Here is a 21,426-nt window from a genome sequence, read left to right as displayed (position 1 = left end):
GAGAACCGTCTTTCCTTTACCCTGGGACCCTCGTTGCAGGTTCACAATGGGCAGTCCTCTATCCCTACAGCAAATCCCATGCAATAATGTTTCTTTTAGCAATCATTTTAGGGAGATCTTTATTTATCCTGAAGAATTAGTCTGCTTCCCACTCTCCCTTAACTATAAGAAAACTGGGCGTAATTTCTCTTTTTGCTTTGGAGGACAGGAAGCTTGGAGTGGACCCTGAACCTCATTATTGCCAACACGTTTGTATGTGTGGTCAGGCTGGAGTATCCCCTTCTTCCACAGGCCTCAGTTTCAGTGTATATTTTACTGTGTCATTTGTGAGCTACCTTGAAGTTGGTGAGATTTCTGTCTTACCCTCGGCTTTCCTTCCATGACTTCTTTACTCAAAAAGCTAACTTTTGTTATTATTTTATCAAACTTCTCAGTTCGGCCACTCAGTCATGTCTGACTCTTTGCAACCCCATGGACTGCAGCATGCCAGGCCTTCCTGTCCATCACCAACTCCTGGAGCTTGCTCAAACTCATGTCCATCGAGTCCGTGATGCCCTCCAACCATCTCCTCTGTTGTCCCCTTCTCCTCCTGCCTTCAATTTTTCCAAGCATCAGGGTCTTTTCCAATGAGTCACTTCTTTGCATCAGGTGGCCAAAGTATTGGAGTTTCAGCTTCAGCATCAGTCCTTCCGATGAATATTCAGGACTGATTTTCTTTAGGATTAACTAGTTTGATCTCCTTGCAGTCCAAGGGACTCTCAAGAATCTTCTCGAACACCACAGTTCAAAAGCATCAATTCTTCACTGCTCAGCTTTCTTTATACTCTCACATCCATACATGACTACTGGAAAAACCATAACTTTGACTAGACAGACCTTTGTTGGCAAAGTAATATCTCTGCTTTTTAATATGCTGTCTAGGTTGGTCATAGCTTTTCTTCCAAGGAGCAAGCGTCCTTTAATTTCATGGCTGCACTCACCATCCGCAGTATTGTAGAGCCCAAGAAAATAAAGTCTGTCACTGTTTCCATTATTTCCCCATCTATTTGCCATGAAGTGATGGGACCAGATGCCGTGATCTTAGTTTTCTGAATGTTGAGTTTTAAGCCAACTTTTTCACTCTCCTCTTTCATTTTCATCAAGAGGCTCTGTAGTTCTTCTTCGCTTTCTGCCATAAAGGTGGTGTCATCTGCATATCTGAGGTTATTGATATTTCTCCCGGCAATCTTGATTCCAGCTTGTGTTTCACCTAGCCCAGCATTTCTCTGGCCCAGAGTACATGATGTACTCTGCATATAAGTTAAATAAGCAGGGTGACAATATACTGCCTTGACATATTCCTTTCCCAATTTGGAACCAGACTGTTGTTCCATGTCCAGTTCTAACTGTTGCTTCTTGACCTGCATACAGATTTCTCAGGAGGCCAGTAAGGTGCTCTGATATTCCCATCTCTTGAAGAATGTTCCACAGTTTGTTGTGATCCACACAAAGGCTTTGGCATAGTCAATAAAGCAGAAATAGATGTTTTTCTGGAATTCCCTTGCTTTTTCGATGATCCAGTGGATGTTGGCAATTTGATCTCTGGTTCCTCGGCCTTTTCTAAATCCAGCTTGAACATCTGGAAGTTCACGGTTCATCTACTGTTGAAGGCTGGCTTGGAGAATTTTGAGCATTACTTTGCTAGTGTGTGAGACGAGTTCAATTGTGCAATAGTTTGAGCATTATTTGGCACTGCCTTTCTTTGGATTTGGAATGAAAACTGACCTTTCCCAGTCCTATGGCCACTGCTGAGTTTTCCAAGTTTGCTGGCATATTGAGTGCAGCACTTTAACAGAATCATCTTTTAGGATGCTTCTGCCTGGATTCAAATGGGGGTGTGGGGTGGAGGCCACAGTGCAGAAGCTTTGTCACTGGAGCCAGGAGTTGAACTCCCAGCCCAGACTCTATCCCCTACTTGCTGGGCAACTTTAAACAAATTGCATGCTTTTCCTGGGTTTCAGTGTCTCTCTGTAAAATGATGGGTTGTAACACAGTCTACCCAGGATTCTAGAATTCTGTGAGGGTGTTGGCCCTTGGAGGTACTTGGGGTAAATTTAGGAGAGGTGTGGACACCGACTCAAGGATCCTGAGAACTAAGGCAGAGATCTGAAAAGAAAAGGAGAGAATCCATAGAGTCAGAGGTCCCATCCTGTGAGGCTTTAGAGCTGGAACCTCAGGCAGAGGAGGCAGCGGGGAAAGGAGCCAGGTGATGGCTTGACAGCTCTATCAGCCAGGAAGCCCAGGGAAGCATATGCTGTGTCCAAGGTCACTGGAGGGCCTCCATCTGCCAGGAGCCACTTGCCAGGCATCTGCCCACCTGGGGCTTGCACTGGGGCCCCTCTGTCCCCCAGGCCTCCCCGTGGCTGTCTGCAGAGGGGCAGCCTTGGAACGCTGGATGGTGGAGGGATAGAAACCAGTGTTGCCCCCTGCTGCCCCTCCCCATATAGGAGACCTGGCAGGCATTGCCCTGGAGAGCCAGCCCAGGGCAGTTGGCCTGGCAGAGGGTGCCAGTAATTTCAAGAGTCACCCCCGTGCATGCTGGGACTTCACATAAAGCAAAGAATAATACCTCTGAAAAAGGAGAGAAGATCCCTTCAAGGTAGTGATATTCGTAGTAATGGCAAGAAATATTCTGTCTTCTGTTTGTCTAAGCACCTCCTCCGTTGCTGCATTCGTTGCCTTGGTTGGATCCTAAAGAGACAGGCAAGGTCAGGAGGGTGGCTCCCACTGAACACGTGTGGCAGCTGAGATTCAGACATGTCAAGGGCCCAAGGTCCCGTACAGTGACCCTGTGATATGGCCTGGGGAGCTGAGGGTCTCTCAGTGCTGGGCTCACACAGCACTTGGTCTAGAGAGCAGGGTGCAGCCAACAGCTGTTGGAAGAGTTGAACACAACGGTCCTCACAATGAGGGCTTCTCCTTTGCCCACACGGCTGATTCTTGGAGGGATGTGGAGAGACTTATGCTGGTTAGGGAGAAGACATATGAAGAATTTCTTTTTGAATAATCATTCTTGCTCTGCTAACCTCCTGTTTCTATGTCCCACTTTTTTTGTCTCAGGAAGTGTATTATTTTATCATCTTTTTATTGAAATATAGTTGATTTATACTATTGTGTTAGTTTCAGGTGTACAGCTTAATGATTCAGTATTTTTTCAAATTATATTCCATTCTAGGTTATTACAAGGTAATGGGTATAATTCCCTGTGCTTGACAGCAGGTGTTCCCAACCTCTAGGATCTAATGCCTCAGATCTAATCTGGGGCAGAGCTGATTTAATAATAACAGAAACAAAGTGCACAGTAACTGTAATGAGCTTCAATCATCCTGAAAACCATCTCCCCACACTGGTCCATGGAAAAACTGCCTTCCATGAAACTGGCCTCTGGTGCCAAAAGGGTTGGGGATCACTGCTTTTCAGCACATCTTTGTTACTTATCTATTTTATATACAGTAGTTTGTGTCTGTTAACTCCAGCCTCTAATCTGTCACTTCCCTTTCCCTCTGCCCTTTGGTAACTCCAAGTCTGTTTTCTATATCTGTGAGTATATTTCTGTTTTGTATATAGATTCATTTGTATTATTATTTAGATTGTCAATATCAGTGATATCACAGATTTGTCCTTCTCTGACATTTCACTAAGCATAATATTCTCTAGGTCCATCCACACTGTTGCAAATGGCAACATTTCATTCTTTTTACAGCCGAGTAATATTCGTTTTATGTGTGTGCGTGTATATACATATACACCTTCTTAATCTAATCTTCTGTTGATGGGCACGTGTGTTGTTTTCATGTCTTGGCTCTTGTAAATGGTGCTGCTATTGAACATTACGGTGCCTATGTTTTTTCAAGTTACTGGTTTTTCTGGATATATACCCAGGAGTGGAATTGCTAGATCATATGGTAGTTCTAATTTTAGTTTTTTAAGGAACTTCCACACTGTTTTCCTCAGAGGCTGCCTCATTTTACACTGCCACCAAGAGTGTATGAGGCCTCCCTTTTCTTCACCTGCGATGTCCTCCTTTTATGGAAGCATGAGGAGCACAGGATTTGGGGATGTAACCCCACATCTCCACCACGGTATTTTAGGATCTCCCAGCAAAGTAGAATTTTGCTTTTTCATGCAGCATAACAATACATGTCCCAGATCTCTTGCGCTGTGAGACCTTCATGATGCAGTAGAAATGCAGGCCCTTGAGACCTAGATGTCCAGGTGTGACCTTGAGTGATCTCAAAAGCTCTGCAGCTTCAGATTTCCCATGTGTCCATGGATCAGTCTCCACCTGGCCTCCCTCCACAGGGAATTTGTGAGAATCAGATGGAGTTGGGGATATTCCAAACCTTCAAAAGGGGCAGCCTCAGTCACCATCTCCTCCAGGCTCTCGGGCACCAGGGCAGTGGCTGCCCTGGGCCCGGCGGCCTGAAGTCAAGTAGAACCGGAGGGCTGCTTCTGGTCCCCGTCCAGTCTCTGCTTGCAGAGCCATCCTTGGCCATTCCCTTCCCCTTCTTGGACCATGCCTGTCATTTTATACCAGTTCATTTGAAATATTATATAGATCATATTTATTTTTTATTGATATATAGCTACATACCATAAAATCCACACTTTTAAATGTATGATACAAAGGATTTTAGCCTAGTCACAAAGTTGCATATCTGTCACTGCTTTCTAATTCTAAAACGTTTTCATCAATTCCATGCCCACTAGCAGTCATTCCCTACTCCTCCTTCCCCCAGCCCTTGGCAACCGCTAATCTGCTCTCTGTCTCTGTGGATTTGCCTGTTCTGGACACTTCATACACATGGAATCACAGTGTGTGGCTTTTGGCGTCTAGCTTCTTTCATTTAGCATAAGACTGTCAAGGTTCTTCCATGTTGTTGCATATATTAATACTTCACTCCTTTTTCTGATTTAATGATATTCCACCAAATGTATAAACCATACTTTTTGTCCATTCATCCTTCGATGGACATTTGACTTGGGTCATTTCCTCCTTCTGGCTGTTGTGAACAGTGCTGCTATGGACATTCATGTGTAAGTTTTTGTTTGAACATCTATCTTCTTTTCTTTGGGGTAAATACCCACCAGTGGAACTGCTAGGTCATTTGGTAATTCACTGTTTTACTTCTTGAAGAACTGCCAGCCTGTTTTCCACAGCAGCTGTACCATGCTGTTTTACATTCCCACTAGCAACACCCAAGGGTTTCAATTTCTCTGCATCCTCACCCCTGTTTATTATTATCTGTGTTTTTGATTATAGCCATCCTAGTGGATATGAAGGAGTATCTCATCACGGAAAATATGCATCGCATAGATGTTTAACCTGCAAAGTCCAAAAATGTAGTCTTACTTTGGACCTTCCATAGGTAGAACAGATACAAGAGGAGCCTCTCCAGGTGAAAGGGGGAAGGAGGCCTGAGCTCACAGCCCCTTGCAGTCCCAGGGGCAAGTTCTCTGGGTGGTTTGAAGACCACTGGGCTCCATGCCCTCCAAGCTCTGGGATCTGAGTGTAACCACCGGAGACTACCCAGCATAGCAGACGCCTCCACCCTCACTCCCATCCTGGTTGCCTTGAGAGACTTCGCAGTGTGTGGCCAAGTTGTGGGTCTGCCCTGTGCTGTGCTGGGGCTGCCACAGTGAGGAGTCCAGTGGCTCCGGCTCTGCGGGCAGCGTGTTGGAAACAAGGAGCAAGCTGGAGACGTGCTGCCAGCACCTCCCTTTCCGTGTCCAGGAGGAAAGGTCCTGGCTTTTGCTGACAGTGTGGAGAAGCGTAGCGGGTGATGAGGTTTTGAAGCCAGGGGAAGTTTACCAAACCCCTCAGCCATAAGCAGCACTCAGAGCACTAACCTGAAGATCCAGAGAGGGAGGCTGGAACACTCCCAGGCCCGTCTTCCACCTGCCGCTTCTCTCTGCATTAGCGTTCTAGGAGCACCAGGCGCTCTGCAGCTTGACAGGTGGAATGTTCTGCCTTCTGGTGTAGTCTTGGCAGAGAGAGGATTTTGCCCAAGTTCTGGTCTGTAGGTTGCATTGCTTTGCTTTCCACAGCTGTGAGAGGCTTGAGTCATCATATACAGATTGTTCTGTTCCCTTGGATTTTTGGATAGATTTCCTCTTTTATTGATGGCTAATTCTTTGCAGGGGGGAGGATAATGTATGGTACATACAGGGACTTTCACTTAGCTAGTATATTAGATTAACCCAAGTGCCTGGTTTCTCCCCCGTGACTCATTGATTGAGTAAAATGCCATCATGTCTCGCTTTGAAGAATGCAGCTTCCTAATTTTACAGATGGAGAAACTGAAACCCAGGGGTTCTAGTAATTGAAAGGGAAGAAAGCATCAATTAGGACTCTATCATTTCATTCACAGCCCTAGAATCAGAGAATGTTGGATCCAGAATTGTCTTGGAGACCATCTAATCCAACCACTTGGTCTATCATATGTGCCTGTTTAACCCATTGTGTTACTAACTGTTGTGTGTTGATTGTGTTTATTTTTATGAAGTTCCCCAGAGGGTGGTGTTCCCTGAATTTCAACCTAAGCCATGGCATGCTAAGTGGTCAAGAGAGTAAGTGACTGGTGGAGTCCCGGGAGGAAAGGCCTGCAGGGCAGACCCTAACACAGAGTGCAGTGTATGCATGAGGACAAAGCAGGGCAGGTGCTGTCGGCTGGGCAGACGGCCTTTGCAAAGACATGGGAGCAACAAACAGGGCTTTCCTCGGGGGTCAGCAAGCAGCTGAGAGCTGGCTGGACAGGGTAGAGACGAGAGGTAGAGACCATGGCATGACCTTGAATGCCATGGTCAAGAGTTTTGCCCTAGGCTGTTCTCTTTCTGAGATGGCCCACACTCTGTCTATGGAGTGTGTTTCTCTCTAAATAAATCCAATTCTTACCTAAAAAGAAAAAAAAAAGAGTTATGCCCTAAGTTTTACTTAATTGGGGGCCTCTGATGAATTTCCAGGAGACCCCATGCCCTTTTCTTCATTGTTCCTGGGCCGCCCTGCGTTCATTCACGCTAAATTGTGTCCGACTCTTTGCGACCCTATGGACTATAACCTGCCAGGCTCCTCTGTCCATTAGATTCTCCAGGCAAGAATACTGGAGTGGGTTGCCATGCCCTCCTCCAGGGGTCTTCCTAACCCAGAAATTGAACCCACATCTCTTATGTCTCCTGCGTTGACAGGCAGGTTCTATACCACTAGCGCCACCTGGGAAGCCCATGCCCTGAATCAGGCCCTTCTAATTTTTTGATAACCTCCTAACCGGTCTCTCTGCCTCGATTCTTCTTCCCTTCCAGCTATGGTTCACAAAGGTGCAGGACTTTCTAAAGTGCAAATCTGATCATGTCCATCCCCATTTTAAGGCCCTTCCATAGCTCCCTGTTGCCCACAGGACAAGATTCTGGCTTTCGTGGCGCTGTGTGGTCTGGCCCCACCTCCTTCTGCAGCCTCACTCCTGCTGTGCCCCTGCCTCCACGAGGCCCCCTAGTTTCCCCAAGCAGCCATGCTGTTCTATTGAACTACTCACCGCCTTTGCCCAGGCTTCTCCATCCCTCTCATGCGCTTTCTCTGCCTGGTGAACCCCTGTTAACCCCTAAAGGCCCAGTGTAAATTTCCTTTTGAAGACTCTTTCCCTGACCTTCCTGAAGCCACTATTATCCCTTGAATGTTTCTCTTTCAAAGCTCACATTGCACTGCGGTTACCTACTACCCAAATCCTGGCAGTTCCCATTTTTGTGTGTTCATTGTATGGTGGGCAGTGGGCTAAGCCCCCATGCATGAATTATCCCATCTCATCCTCACAGTAACCATATGAGGAGCTTTCTGTTATACCTACAGATGATGAAGCTGAGGCTCAGAGAAGTGGCATGACTTGCCCAAGGCAGGCAGCTAGAGGATGACAGAGCTGGGATTTGAGCCCAGATCGCTTAGACTATTTCCGACTCTTTCCATCTCCCAAGCTCCCATTGTTGGGTGTGTAAGGGACTGATGAAAGGGGTGGATCCAACAGGGTTGCCAAGGTGTGGGCAGGATGGGGAAATGGGGCTGGGCTTACCTTGGGGTGGAGATGATGGGCGACTGTCAGCCCAGTTCCCCACATTTAGGGGTTTCCTTTCCACCTTCCATTCCGGTGGCCACCTGGGGATAGGCCTACAGGACTCCAGGCCAAGCAGTTGGCATGGCAACAAATGCCATGGCAACTTACCTCCTCTCTGGGGCTCAGAGGGGAGGGAGGACCTGAGAGAGCACAGGGTGCTCACCAACACTTCTGGGCTAGATCCTGGGGAGGTGACTCCCTTTGGGCCTGGGTATCTTCTGCCCTCCCAGAGGGACTCCAGCCTGCAAGGTCTCATCCCAGCAGGGGAAATGCCACTTCCACCTCTGTCCCAGATGAATGGCTGTCTTTGGCCTCCCAGGAGACTGTCAGCTCCATCCAGGTACAAATGCCATCCCCTTGCCAACCCCCCTTCCCCAGGCCAGAGAGGAAGGAAGAGGGAGCAAGAGAGGAGGGAGGTGTGGGATTGGTTGCCAAGCAAGGTAAGAATGGGGACAAAGCCCTCATTGTATAAGGCCACACGCAGCTCCAAGGCGAAGCAGGGCTGGTGCCTGCCTCCCAGGACTGGAGCCTAGAGCTCCACCCAGGCTTTGCAAGCTCCTTAGCAACACTCACCAGGGCTAGCTTAGAAGAGCAAAGTCTGGCCTCAGCTCTGAGTCCTGCCTCTCTGAAGGTCTTCCTGAAGGCACAGCATCCTCCCAAAAACCAGAAGTGATGACGGGAGGATGGCCGGTGAAGCCAGGCTAACTGGGGCTAGAGGCCAGGGTCTATTGGATGTGCAGCTGTGAGACCTTGGACCCAAATGTGATAACAGATCCTGCCTTGAAGGATTTTTATTTGGAATAATGAGCCAAGGCACATAATAGCACTCAGCATGGTCACCTGGTAGCAGACAGAAGAGGTCTGTCAATGACAGATGATCAAGGGGGAGATAAATTGGAGCATAGCATTGACATATATACATTCCCATAAGATAGCTAGCCAGTGGGAAGCTGCTGTATAGCACAAGGAGCTCAACTCCGTGCTCTGTGACAATCTAGAGGGGTAGAATGAGGGGTGGGGGTGGGAGGGAGGCTCAAAAGGGAGGGGGTATATGTGTGCATATAGCTGATCCACTTTGCTATATGGCAAAAACCAACCCAATATTGTAAAGCCATTATCCTCCAATTAAAAAAAAAAAAAAGACAGGTGATCCTTGAAGCCCTTGTCACCCATGAGTAAGGACAATCAGCCCCTCCCCCATGCTCCTCGTTGAGGCTCTCCTGTGCCTAGGAGGTGTTAAGACATTGGTGGCCTCCTGGCAAGTATGGAGGAGCACGCTTGTCCCCCCAGCCCCTGTCCCACGGTTCCTCCTCTGAGGGCCAGCCCTGCAGTTCCAGGAGGCCCTGCCTGGGTGGTTGAGGCATGGTGGGTGGGATGCATTGCCAAGCCAGGTCAAGCAGCTCAGATAACAGGTGGGGTGCCGGCGGCTCCTGTACCTGGCACCTGACACCTCTGGGCAGACAATGCTGGCTATGTCCAGGCCCTCCAGGGAACAGACCGTGTCTGTGTCCCAGCCAGGAAACAGGCCACCTGAGCAGCACCTTTGTCTGCTCAGGAGGCAGCTTCACCACTGGCCGGGGCAGCCGGGATCCTCAGAGGCCCTGACGTGGGAAGGGGTGGTGCCCTGGGCAGGGGATCCGGGCTTCATGATCCAGCCCCTCAGCATCTGGTGTTGGCCTGGCTCAGGTGTTGGCCCTGCCACACTGGGGCAGGGACTCAGGCAGTCCCTTCCCTCTCAGATTCCTCATCTGTAAAGGGACTAATCACAGCACTTCCTCATAGGATTGTTGGGAGGAGTCGATGGCGTAATGTACGTAACGTGGTTAGCACGGGTCTTGGCGTGGAGTAGGGCTTGGCAACGGCTTCTCTCCCAGCATGGAGGAAGGTCCAGTGCACGGTGTCCTCGGCCGAGTCCTGTAACCCAGGCGACTGTCCTTAGTCCCTGCTCTGAGTATGGAAGGAGGGGACAAGGGTCTCTGGAGCTGGCACAGAACTAGCATGTTGGCTGCAAAGAGTCCAGGCCCATTCCCTTCCCTGGCCTTTGGGAGCTCTGGGCTGAAGCCCAGCATAGGCCTCCTCCCACAACAGCCAACACCAGCCCAGCATGGGGCCTCTCCCTCCCTTAAACCTCTGTAGAGCTGCCCTCAGAACCCAGGCCCCTACCCAGGAAAGGGCCCGAGGGATCCCCAGGCAGAAGCCCAGATCTGAGTCTCCCTACCCACTTGTCAAGAGGGCCGAGGATGGATCTCCACAGGCATGGTCCCTTCCTACTGGGTCCAGCCTACACTGATGCTCTGAATGGGTGGGGTAGTGTCTTCTTCTCCCATCTGTCTCCTTCCTCATTTGCTTTGAGCCTGTGCCCTGAGTTCCTCGTGCATCCCAAAATGAGCATGCGCATTTGCATGGATGGGCACAGGCGTGCCTGTGTGTAGCATGTGGGAAGTGGAGGTGGGGCAGGCAAGGGCTGCATGCCCTGCATTGTGGACAGGCCCCCTGAGCATGTTCACTGAGCCTTGTGTGGCACGCCTTGGAATGGCAGGGATGCGGTACCTTTTCATGTTCATGTGTATCCATATGTCTTTCTACACGTGTGCTGGTGTGTTGGTCTGTCTTGTCTCCCCTATAGATGGGAAGCCCCGAGCCTCGCATCAACAGGCACCCTGGGAAGGACGTCGAGACTAGCCCAGCCTAATCTGGGCTTCCTGGTGATGCTCCAGGAGTCCTCCAGCCTGCAGTCCCCTCCAAGGAGGAGGGTGGATTGACCAGCACAGGGGTGGGGGTCTGAGAGTCAGGGGTCCGGGGACCCTGGCTCACAGCCAGACTCAGTGCTGGGTTGAGGCAATCAGAAGGCCCTGCCCTAGTGTCAGTGTGACCTGGGGGGAGGCCTTCGCTCTTCTGGGGCACCATCCACTCATCTGAGGACACGGGGCTGGACTGATGATTTCTGGCCATCCTGAGGCTCTGACAATCGTGATTTTAAGTTGGGTGGTGGGAGCCTGCTAAATTCACTGGTGGAGGCAGTCGTGGGCAGAGCCTGCCTGCCAGCCCCCAGCCTGGTCCCAGGTGTCCTGCTGAAGGGTAAGAGGAGAAGCCATGCCGGGCAGCAGCCCCAGCGAGAGGATGACGTGGCCGGGCCCGGCCCTCCCCACGGCCCCCCCAACCCGCCCTCTCTCCTCAGCCCCGGGGACACCGCCCATCCCGCCCCTCACCCGGACCCGCAGCCTCATGGCCATGTCCCTGCCAGGCAGTAGACGGGCCTCTGGTGGATCCCGCAGGTGAGTCTCCCCCTTGCCCAGAGCCTTGGCCTCTGAAAGTGGGGGGAGGGGGTCTCTGCCTCCTCCTACTCTGTCCACCACCTACTTGTCTTGGAGCAAGTCATTGCCCCCATTTTTCCCGTCTTTAAAATGGGCTTGCTGACACTTGCCTCAGGAACTATTTAAGGGCTCAGATGACACCGTGGATAGAAAAGTTGTCTGAAGACTTAAGCCATTGGATCCTTCCCATCATTAATATTGTTGTTCCATCCTTACAAAGACAGCATGTAGCCTTCCACCCAGGCTCACCCAGACTCCACGTATGCCCCTCCTCCTGCCCCTACGCCTGCCTGCCCGTTCCTCTCCTCCTCCGTCTCAATTCACACAGGGCCCTTTCCCTCTGGGCTTGGGGGACCCTGGACATTGAGGACCCTCGCTAGGGGTAGCTGGGCCCCACCCTTGGCCCACAGCCCTGCTCAGCCTCCGCCTCTGTCCTGGGGAGCCAGGAGGACCTGCCTCCTGGTTTTCCATCTTCATTTGCACTGTCTGTTCTGTCACCCCTGTCTGTTCTGTCCCCCCACCCTCCCCTTTGCTTCTCTCCCCGGCGGTGACCCCAAAGTGGGGGCCCTCTGGGCCGCAGCGGCCTGGCAGTGTTCGCCCAGTGTCCGCAGCTGCCCACCAGCCAGAACGAGCACCTGCCTCTTCTCCCTGCCTCCAGGCGCACCTCTCCACCCGTGAGTGTGCGGGATGCCTACGGCACCTCTTCTCTCAGTAGCAGCAGCAACTCAGGCTCCTGCAAGGGCAGTGACAGCAGCCCCACGCCCAGGTAACCAGCCCCTCCCTCCTGCCTCCCAGCCGGCAGGGAACCTGAACGCCTTGGGGCCTGGGGGGTGTGGGTGTTCTAACCATCCCCAACTCGAGCACACTCCCTGGCTGTGTGACCTTGAGAAGGTCCCTTCTCTCTGAGCCTCAGTTTCCCATCTGTAAGATGATATGATCATACCCAGCTACACATAACCAAAGACAGTGGCTGAGACAAACTAGGGGTGATGCTTTCAGAACAAGGGGCCAGAGGTGGGCGACTCCCTAAAGTGTCGAGGACCCCACCTCCACCATCCTTGGTGTACAGCTGGCTCTGACACCTTCAGGCATCAGGTCCACGTCCAGGGAAGAAGAAGGCAGAAGGCCAACCCCCCCTCCCCTCTACGCCAGGCTCATGTTTCCTGAGACAGGACACGTTCCCCAGTAAATTCTGTCTACACTGTGCTGGCGGGTGCCAGGTGTGACTGACTGGCTTCAGGGAGGGTTAGTGGTTCCACGTGCAGGGCCACCTAAGCACAATGGGAGTTCTGTTGGGGAGAAGGCAGGAAGCTGTGAGTTGAGGAGGCTAGGCTGAGGTCTGCTGGTGGGATAGGGGTGCTCCCGACCCCTGGATGAAAGCCTTGGCCCTCCCGCCTCCTCTGGGTGGGAATTCCTTCTCCTTGGCACTGGTGGGAGCTGGGTGTGCTCACCACACATGCACATCTGCACCACCCCATGAGGGGGAGTGTGGCTGCTGGGAGCAGTGCATGTCCAGCCTGCCTCCACCTCAGGGTACAGCTATGAACAGGTCGATGTTATGAACAGTCGATGCACATCTGGGCTCCCATGTGCCTCTAGAACATGAGTGGGCACGTGCAGATGGGAAGGATCGACCTGCATTTGTGTGAATGTGTTCATGAGCTGGTGTCCTAGAATAGTTGACCCTGGTCCAACAGGGAGGCTGGGGCACTGACCCCTTGTGCAGTTGAAAATCCATATATCACGTTTGGCTGCCCCAAAACACAACTGCCTACTGCTGAGCAGAAGCCTTTATAACATAATCAGTTGATTGGCACATATTTGGTATGTTATATGTACTATCAACAATATGCTTACAATACAGTAAACTAGAGAAAACAAAATGTTAAGAAAATTATAAGCACAAGAGAATATGTTTACAGCACTGTACTTATTGACACGGTATGTTTATATTATTTCTAAGATGAATCACCTGTCAGGACATCAATATTGTCTTATATGACACAAAACACTGTAGGGATTATATGTATCACTAAGACTAGACATCAAAAATGAAAAGATCATGTGAAAAAGAAATTCATATTTACTTACAGGCATAATGATGCATGTATTGATAACAATACACATTGATAACAAAGAAGCAGCAATACGATTGCTTCAGGGTAGCCTAGCCTATCTAATGAATGAATCGTTATAAAAATCTTATGGCATACAGTATTACAGTCATATTCATAATATGGTATGAGAAACATTGTTACATTTGTCTAAAACCACTTACAGTGATGACAGAATGATAGGCAGTTTCTCCAATTACCAGAGAAAGGCCTACTGTAGGGGAATGTGATCCTCTGAAGGCACAGTTGTAGAACAGTGAGGAAACTTACACACTATTAATTTTATATTAAGTATCACCCACCTTATGCCAGGGAAATGACAGGCTACCACTTCGGTACCTGCTTTACACAGAATGAACGTTTAGGCGATGGTGATGATGACGACACAGAGCCAGCTCCTATGGTTCTTGCGGTACAGTGATTAGATTTCCACACCGAGTCACTCACATATACAACGGATAAGTCCTTGCCCACCAGGCAGGCCCCGGGATAATTACATGGAGAGGGAGGCTTCTCCCTGCCTCAGCTTTATTCTCTGGGATGGGAGACTGAGCCCTGGGCTGCAGCGCAGGGATTGGGTTGACAGAGATGGCATTGCCCTGGGTGGTACCAGGCTTGTCCACATGCTCTGTGACGTATCTCCCCACCCCGAGCTAGAGGAGCCCTGACCTCCCCACCTCGACGCTATGCTCTTCCCTCAGAAGAACCTTAATAAAACCCACCTTCCAGAAGGGCCGGGTGTTCTCATGCACACAGGGGCACAGGGGGAGGCCTGGCCTGCAAGGCGCTGGAGGCGGGGAGGGAGGGCACCAGAGGGGAGTGGGGCACCAGGATGGGTGGGCGGGGCTCCAGGGTGAGTGGGCGGGACACCAGGATGGGTGGACGGGGCTCCCTTGCGCCTGGAGGCCCAGCGCATCGCCAGGCCCCTTCCTCGCTCCCCGCTGACGAGCGCCCCCTGGCAGGCGCTCCATGAAGTACACGCTGTGCAGTGACAACCATGGCATCAAGCCCCCCACCCCGGAGCAGTACTTGACGCCCCTGCAGCAGAAGGAGGTGTGCATCCGGCACCTGAAGGCCCGCCTGAAGGACACGCAGGACCGGCTCCAGGACCGGTGAGCGGGAGGCCAGGGCCCGTGGCATCTCTGGGAGGAAGGAGTGGCTGGGGGCTCCTCTCTCCCGCAAAACCCCACCCGTCCCTTCCCTCCCTCAGCTGTTCCTTGAAGCTTCAGGTGGCTGCTTAGGGCCAGGCCGAAAGCAGTTATCCTGGCCTCCCCGCCTTCCCTCTCACTCCAAGGCAGTGCTCTCTCAGTAGCAGCCTGGCAGCCCCTTTTGGCCACTTCTCGTGCCCTGGCTCCTTTCTACCTGGGGAGTAGGAGCCCAGGGCATTCTTCCCGGCTGACCTGCTCATCGCGGGGCGGGGAGGTTTGGTGGCAGGGCCGGGGTTGGGGGGGTGCGGCGGGGGGGGAGAAACAACCTGTTAACCCTCCTTGGCCTCCTCCCAGGGGGTCACCAGGGGCTCCTGACCTACCGTTCAGGCCCAGGTGCCTTCTTCCTCATCCATTGCGAGGAACCTTTCTCTGAACGCCCACCCAGCCCAGGGGTCTCCCAGGAGACCCCGTGAGCCTGTCTGAGCTCATTCTCCAGACCTGAGGGCCAGTCCTGACCCTCCCAGCCTTCACCTTTTCAGGCTGGCGGCTTCATCTTTATGATGGAAGCTTCAGGGCTGCCCTCTGACCTTTGCATCATCTACCCATCTTCTCCAAACTGTATGGATTCAGATACACAGCTAACTGTGAGCTGGACAAGGTGCCGCGCAGGGCACTGGGGGGTCAGAGCACCATGACTACGGCTTCCTTCATCTTTTCTTTTTTTAATATGACAATTTTATTGAGATATAATTCACATACTATACAATTCACTTATCTAAAGTAAACAGTTCGGTGGTTTTTTAGTATATTCACAGAATGGTGCAACCATCAAGAGTATCTAATTCCAGAATGTTTTCATCACTCCCGAAAGAAACCCTGTTCCCAGCAGCAATCATGCTCCCATTTCTCTCCCATCCTTGGCAGCCACTAATCTTTCTCCCTCTGTGAATGTGTCTATCATACATATACATACATACATATATATATATATATATATATATATAAAATAAGTAAGTAAGACCACATCTTTCTTGACCAGAGCTCTGCCAAGTACCCCATTCAGTCTGTATTTGTTGTGGTTTGGAACTTGAGGAGGTCACAGGTGGCATTCTGTGGGCCTCCTTGTCTGCAGAGCCAGGATTTCTATTTCCCATTTTCTTCTCAGTGATGCCCTGGGTCTGCTTGGCCCTTTGCTCTGCTGTCCTCAGGGAGCAGACAGCCCATTTCCTTCCTGCCTTTCCAGGACTGCCCTGTGGCTCAGAGCAGGCCACCTGCCCTGTGTGGTTTGGGCAGGATGCCCTGCTTTGGACGTGCCTGAACCTCAGCTCCCCAGCCTCTCCACCCACAACTCATGCGGTAACTTGGCCGCTCTCTACTTACTGTATTGTTGCCCTCCACACACGCTGTGAACAGTGATGCTCTCATTCCCTCAGTAGCCTGCCTGCTCCTCAAAGATGGCTTTACACTCTGTGCTTTCATACACTGTATCCCCACTTCCAAGACGCCCTTTTCCCCCATCTCACTTCCTTGGCAAATTTATCTTTCAAGACCCAGTTCAAATATAACATCCCACAGACCACCTGAGACCGAGACAGGGCTGGGAAGCCACAGCTCTAGGGTCCTGCCAGCTCCAAGGAGGAGTGGGCCCAGCCCAGCTGATCACGCCCAGTCCCTTCTTCCAAACTCACCCTTCCTCCCAGGGCTCAGCGTCAGTGAGCGGGATTACCCTAGAGTGAGCCCTCCACCCCAAGGCAGGAGGAGTGGACAGTCTTCTCCGCACCTGTGGGGGCTCTGAGCCCCTGCAGGTCCCCACTGCCACCCCACCTCCATTGCCAAGCTGTGCCCGCTGGGCAGCCCTTCCTTCCCTTCTGCCCCTTCCAGTTGATGCCACTGCTGATCTTGTGCCCCCTGCAGCTCCCCAGGCCAAGGCCCTTCAGTGTTTTGTGGAGTGAAATTCCTGGGCCCATTTCCTGAATTTCTAATCTGCCTTTGAAAAGAGCACGATGCTGGATCTGGGTTGGTCACTCTGCTGGCCTTATAAACCCCAAAGTGACGGATATGCCATTTGGATTTTATTTATTTCACATAAATTTGGGATGAGTGTCTGCGTGCAGGTTGAATTCAGTTCCATGAAAGATTTTCCTCCTTTCTTACTGCTTTTAGCTCATCCTGATGAGTTTCACCCTGGCTTTACCTCTGGACTAGATGGCATCATTTCCTACTTCACCTCCCTCCCCTGCACTGCCCCCCAGATTCATCTAAGCCTCAGGGATTTTAAAAGCCTGAGAGTTTCTGGCAGAGACTCTTCTGACAGTCCATGTTGCCTGCTCTTGCCTCTCCTCTTGGGAATAGCTCTGTGCCTTTTTCAGCAATCTTCTGGGCCTCTCCTCTCGACAGTACTTACAAGAAGGACACATCTAGCACAGATAAGACAGCCACTCTGTTCTCATCACTCTCCTCGGACTCATCCACCACTTCTCACCCCTCCCCTGGAGGGAAGATGTAACATTATCAGCAACATTCACGGCAGTAATTTCTCTCATAAAAACAAAGTGGTTTGTCACCCTCTCCCCTCAGTCTCTGGCCAAATAACCCTCCACTGAAAATTTCCACCACCGGCTTTTGTAGGAGGCCACATCCCTCTGGGCAGAGCAGAGATTTTAGGTTTCGTTTTTGTTGTTTTATGTTAAGAGTTTTAAACGGATGTATTAAGTTTTTATAGCAATTGCATTTTTAAACTGAGGTCTTCATCATCGACTCTCTTCTTTGGGTAGTGGATGTAAAAGTGGACGGTCGTCGGCATTTCGGCTCTAGGGGGTGGGAATGCAATGGTGGCTTCTTGTCCCCAAGGAAGGGGCTCCTCTGTCCTGACCCCTCACCCCTGTCCCACCCCCACTGCTTCCCCGGTGGAATAAAGAGGATGAGGAAGAAGGCATCGAGTCGTTCCTTTGTTTTTAGTGCTTTTTGTCCTTGGGGACAACCCCCTCCTTGCCTGTCCTTAATGGAGTGCCCGGCCAGGTGATGAGCGCAGTGTCTCATCCGCTCACAGGGACACAGAGATCGATGACCTGAAGACGCAGCTGTCGCGCATGCAGGAGGACTGGATTGAGGAGGAGTGCCACCGCGTGGAGGCCCAGCTGGCCCTGAAGGAGGCCCGCAAGGAGATTAAGCAGCTCAAGCAGGTCATCGACACTGTCAAGAACAACCTGATCGACAAGGACAAGGGGCTGCAGAAGTACTTCGTGGACATCAACATCCAGAACAAGAAGCTGGAGACGCTGCTGCACAGCATGGAAGTGGCCCAGAACGGCTTGGCCAAGGAGGATGGTGCGGGCGAGTCGGCTGGCGGCTCCCCAGCCCGCTCTCTCACCCGCAGCTCCACATACACCAAGCTGAGCGACCCCGCTGTCTGCGGCGACCACCCGCCCGGGAACCACCCTGGCACCTCGGCCGAGGATGGGGTCGACAGCGGCTTCGCGGCCAACGATGACACCCTGAGCCGGACGGAGGCGTTGGAGGCCAGCAGCCTGCTGTCGTCAGGGGTGGACTGCGGCCCCGAGGAGCCCTCGTCTCTACACAGCTCCTTCAGCCTGGGGCCCCGCTTCCCCGCCAGCAACACCTATGAGAAGCTGCTGTGTGGCACGGAGGCCGGTGTGCAGGCCAGCTGCATGCAGGAGCGCGCCATCCAGACAGACTTCGTGCCATCCCAGCCTGACCTGGACACCATCCTGGAGAAAGTGACCCAGGCCCAGGTCTGCGGGATGGTCCCCGAGTCAGGGGACAGGCGCCCGGAGCTGGATCCCCACCCCCCGGGGCCCAGAGACCCCAACTCTGCAGTGGTGGTGACGGTGGGGGATGAGCTGGAGGCCCCGGAGCCCATCACCTGGGGGCCCACCCCACACCACCCTGGTGCCCACCCAAACCCCAGCCCCTCGGTGAGCGTGGCATGCCCTGTGGAAGAGGAGGAGGAGGCAGCCACGGCCGAGAAGGAGCCCAAGAGCTACTGGAGCCGCCACTATATCGTGGATCTGCTGGCCGTGGTAGTGCCCGCCGTGCCCACGGTGGCCTGGCTCTGCCGCTCCCAGCGGCGCCAGGGCCAGCCCATTTACAACATCAGCTCCCTGCTGCGGGGCTGCTGCACGGTGGCCTTGCACTCCATTCGCAGGATCAGCTGCCGCTCGCTGAGCCATCAGGGCCCGAGCGCCGCTGGCACGACAGCCGGAGGCAGCTCCCAGCTCTGAGGAGGGCCGGCCTGGGCAGAGGCTCCCACAGCCCAACTACCAATTGTAGGGGTGCCGCCCTCCCTCTCACACCTTCCCCTGGGGCATCATCTTATTTCTTTAGTTTGGGGTTTGGAGGTGGCTTTTTCAGGATGATAACCGTATCAGAGGCTAGGAGTGAAGGTCGGGGGAAGGTGTCTGAAAACTGCAACAGGAGAGAAGGGAAGAGAGACGGACAGCCGGGAGGCCCACTGATCAGACACACTGCAGAGAGAGAAAGTGGTGAGGCCCCCACCCCGGCCCCCCTGCCCACCAGGCCCCCCACACAGGGCAGCCGCTGCTCAGGAAGTCTCCCGTGTGATGATCTGGGGAGGCCAGCCTTGACTTGTCAGTCCGGCCTCCCCATCCCCCGCCCCCAGGTCCTGTCTGTTTCCCTGTGTATGCCAGGCCTTGTCTCCCAAGCCACCCCTTGCCCTCAGCCCAGGCTTCTGGGCCAGTATTATCTCCTCAGATGGAGGCAGCTGTGACCCAAAGTACAGGCAGGGGACTGGGACTCAGAGCAAGTCTGGAACCACTTGGCATGTGCTAAGCTCCAGCCTCTTCAGACTTCTCCCCACTTGGGATTTGGGAGCACAATCAGGCCACGGGCTGGAGGAAAGATGGTGATGGGCAAGAGGTGGCAGAGGGCAGTGTGGGTCCCCTGTCTGTCTGTTCATCTCAGACCTTCCCCACCTCACTTTTCCTCTTGGAGTTTCTGACGGTGTCAGGTCATTCTTCTGTGAGAGCCAGACTGGCCTGAGCCCCAGCTCCCATCTGGAGACTCTGCCAGCACAAAAGGAGGAGATGGGGCTGGCAGCTCAAGGGGGCTCCTCCAGCCTCTGAGATGAGGCCTTGCAGCCTGGGAGGCAGGGCTGGGCTCAGCAACCCCAGCTGGTTTCACTCCAGCCCCTGGAGCTTGCCCAGGTTTCTCCAGAGACTTTAGAACCAACTTCTGCTTTGCACTATGTTCATTTTGGGGCTTGGTTCTCATGCATCTCGGGATCTCCTGTGAGGTGGCTGCTTGCTTTCTAGGATGAGGGTTCCTAAATCTTACACCTATCTGCCTCTGGAAGAATATCCAGCAGGATGAATGGCAAGATGAGGTGCTGAAGCCGTAATGTCCGTCCAGGCCAAAGCAGGGTGCTCTGGGATGTTTCCTAGATGGGAGTGGAGTGGGGCTCCCAGCCCAAGCCCAGTCAACCTGGAAAGGTTCACTGGCCCCCTGCCTCCTTCCCTGGGACCACGTCTGGGTCCCCCAGCAAAGCTGCTGACATTTTATTAACATTCTTATTTTACAGAGTAAACCCATTCCTCTTCCCCTTCAGGGCGTATACCTGTCTGCTCACCCCACCCACTCCTCAGAGTTACGCCCTACACTGGAGCAGGGGTGGGGAGCATTGCTGGGACCCTGTGTCTTACTCAGCCCTCTGGCCTAGGGGGGCCCTCTGGTTCCGTCAAGGTGGCTTGCCCACCCCGCTGTTTCAGCAGCTGTCACCTGACTCGTGGACTCTGCCCTTCCTCTCTGTGCCTCTGCTGGTGCGGGGGACGCCTGCATGCTGGGGGTGGGCAGCCAGCCTAGCCACCAGCTGGGGGGAGAGCCCCTCAGCCATGTGCTTTGCGCCTCCGAAGCCCCCCGTCCTCACTCCAAGCCTCAGACCTGCCATCCTCGTGGAGCTCCCCCTGATCCCAGCCGAACCAAACCTGAACTCTGGGGGCAGGGCTGGGCTGCCCCACAGGACCCTGGGGTCATGACGTGGAGGGGCAGTGGACAACACCCATCCAAAGCCAAGCCAAGACTGGCCATGGACCCCACCTCGTGCCGTGTACTCACGGAGCTGTGCAGTGTCTCCTTAGAAATAGTCAAAAGCTTTGCTGAGAAAATAAAGATATGACTATATTTGACAACATAAAATCTATATATTTTTCACCCCTGGAATCTAGTCAAGCTGCATAGCCCCTCTGCTCCTGTCTGCGTCTTGCTGTCTGTGGCCTTCCTACTGTGTCTTGTGTTATGGTGGACGTGGTCAGGGCCGGGGCCGTGGTCCGCTCTGTCCCTAATTCTGAACAAGCCCCTCGGGAAGAGTGTGGACTCAGGTCTGTGGACAAGGTGAGAGGAACTGGTGCCACCCTCTACTCTTGCTCTGGCCTGAGACCTGCCTGCCTGGTCAGAGGGGCCCCAGCCCACTCTGGGTCCTCTCTTTTGTGGGGTCTGGTGGGACCTTTGACAGGCTTTGTCTCTTGTCAATGGAGGAGGCGACTCTTTGGCCCAAGCCCGGGACAGGTGCTGGGACCGTGTCGGCCAGGCTCCAGCTCGTGCCTGTGTGCGTGTGTGTGTTCGGGATCCCGCATCTATGCAAAAGGGGCAGAGCTGCCTGGGAGGCTCCAGCGGTAAGAAGCAGCGGCCCGCTGGCTCAGGCTCCAAGCCCAGACTGCAGCGTCCAGAATGTGGGGCT

At 52.9% G+C, this 21,426-nt stretch overlaps 1 protein-coding gene across 2 annotated transcripts in view; it reads left to right on the top strand.

Annotated features, from left to right (window-relative positions):
* Positions 1 to 18,976, top strand: part of SNPH (syntaphilin) — a 41,934-nt gene extending 22,958 nt beyond the window's left edge. The window contains exons 3-6 of one of the 2 annotated variants that reach the window (XM_055543197.1): positions 11,317 to 11,413; positions 12,111 to 12,218; positions 14,529 to 14,678; positions 17,764 to 18,976. In XM_055543197.1, the coding sequence (XP_055399172.1) occupies positions 11,364 to 11,413; positions 12,111 to 12,218; positions 14,529 to 14,678; positions 17,764 to 18,955 (1,500 nt within the window). In that variant the 5' untranslated portion in view covers positions 11,317 to 11,363 and the 3' untranslated portion in view covers positions 18,956 to 18,976. Of the gene's footprint in view, positions 1 to 11,231; positions 11,414 to 12,110; positions 12,219 to 14,528; positions 14,679 to 17,763 lie in introns of those variants that run through there. The other variant, XM_055543196.1, reaches the window with a different exon arrangement.
* Positions 18,977 to 21,426: the final 2,450 nt, after the last annotated feature.

This window comes from Bubalus kerabau, chromosome 13 (genome assembly GCF_029407905.1).
Source record: "Bubalus kerabau isolate K-KA32 ecotype Philippines breed swamp buffalo chromosome 13, PCC_UOA_SB_1v2, whole genome shotgun sequence".
Taxonomy (NCBI): domain Eukaryota; kingdom Metazoa; phylum Chordata; class Mammalia; order Artiodactyla; family Bovidae; genus Bubalus; species Bubalus kerabau.
This window is presented reverse-complemented; position numbering and strand designations above follow the sequence as displayed.